Below are 1,672 nucleotides of genomic sequence, written 5' to 3'. Positions count from 1 at the left end.
GGACAGCCACCTCCCAATTGAAAGTACCCAATAAATGATCATTTTATATATATATTAAGCTTACTGATATTTTAAATATTATTGTGGGTTTCAATAGAGAGTAGAAGGATCTTAGTAAACATCTAAGATTTGAATACTTAAATGCTTTTTAAATGTGTTTTTTGGTTGTGGGACAGCAGTTTGCACCAATTCTGTAGAATGGCCCATATATGTTCCGTATGTAAAATAGAGTATAAACAGAGGAAATATGTCTGTCTGGCATTGTCTTCCTGTGTTTCTAACAGGAAACAGAGAAGATGATTGCAGAGCTGAATGAAACATGGGAGGAGAAGCTCAGGAAAACCGAATCAATACGACAAGAGAGGTGAGAACTGGCACAACCCAACAGTTATAACACAAACTGTTGTAATGGACTGAATTAGGATGTCATTTAAGGAATAACTTTACCCTGTGAATGCTAAGACACGGACAGAGCAAACTGACCTAGATATATGGGCTGAAAAGTTGCGTTTTACTACAACCGACGACTAACCTGCGTCTGTGTGAGAGAACGATAACTCTCCACACCAGCAGGTGGCAGTAGTCAGTAGACATTCAAAAAGGGAATCTGAAAGAGTTGGGATGCGGATATACTAAAGTGTAAACAAAGCAGTGCTTGCTTGCCATTTTCACACCAGTCTCGCTCGATTATGTGGTTTGCTCACTTCCATTTTTACATTTTGTGGATTAAATAGTGTCAACAGTGCGGAACACACTGTAAAAATTATGCCGACAGATGCTAACGACGATCTCACACTAGATGGCCAATATATGAATGACACTTTTACCATTAAATATTGTAGTGTAATTAATACACTACCAGTCAAAAGTTTTTGAACAGTTTGTTTTTTAAAGAATTATCTTCTGTTGACCAAGCCTGCATTTATTTGATTCAAAATACAGCAAACGCAGTAATATTGTGAAATACTTTTACTATTTAAAATCGCTGTTTTCTATGTGAATATCTGTTAAAAAGTAATTTATTTCTGTGATGCGCAGCTGTATTTTCAGCATCATTACTCCAGTCTTCAGTGTCACATGATCTTCAGAAATCATTCTAATATGCTGATTTGCTGCTCAAGAAGCATTATTATTATTATTATTATTATGTTGAAAACAGCTGAGTAGAATTTTTTCTTCTTGATGAATAGAAAGTTCAGAAGAACAACATTTATCTGAAATAGATATCTTTTGTAACATTATAAATGTCTTTATCATCACTTTTGATCAATTTAAAGCATCCTTGCTGAATAAAAGTATTAATTTTTATAATTTCTTTCCCTCCCAAAAATGTTTAAAAAATATATACAAATTACACTGACTCTAAGCTTTTGAATGGTATAGTGTATAATGTTACAAAAGCTTTTTATTTCAGATAAATGCTGATCTTTAGATCTTTCTATTCATCAAAGAATCCTGAAAAAATGTAATCAACTGTTTTAAATATTAATAATGATAATAAATGTTTCTTGAGCAGTAAATTAGCATATTAGAATGATTTCTGAAGATCATGTGACACTGAAGACTGGAGTAATGATGCTGAAAATACAGCTTTGATCACAGGAATAAATTATATTTTAAAATATAGTCTAATAAAAAGCAGTTATTTTAAATAGTAAAAATATTTCAAAAT

General features: G+C 32.2%; 1 protein-coding gene across 1 annotated transcript in view; it reads left to right on the top strand.

Annotated features, from left to right (window-relative positions):
* LOC107752255 (kinesin-like protein KIF1C) overlaps positions 1-1,672 on the top strand; it is a 43,887-nt gene that overhangs the window by 21,009 nt on the left and 21,206 nt on the right. The window contains exon 13 of the mRNA XM_016568184.1: positions 285-364. Coding sequence (XP_016423670.1) covers positions 285-364 — 80 coding nt within the window. The remainder of the gene's footprint in view (positions 1-284; positions 365-1,672) is intronic.

This window comes from Sinocyclocheilus rhinocerous, unplaced genomic scaffold (genome assembly GCF_001515625.1).
Source record: "Sinocyclocheilus rhinocerous isolate Xijiao unplaced genomic scaffold, SAMN03320098_v1.1 scaffold1915, whole genome shotgun sequence".
NCBI classification, from domain to species: domain Eukaryota; kingdom Metazoa; phylum Chordata; class Actinopteri; order Cypriniformes; family Cyprinidae; genus Sinocyclocheilus; species Sinocyclocheilus rhinocerous.
The sequence above is the reverse complement of the archived record's forward strand: the minus strand, read 5'-3'. Positions and strand labels throughout refer to the sequence as shown.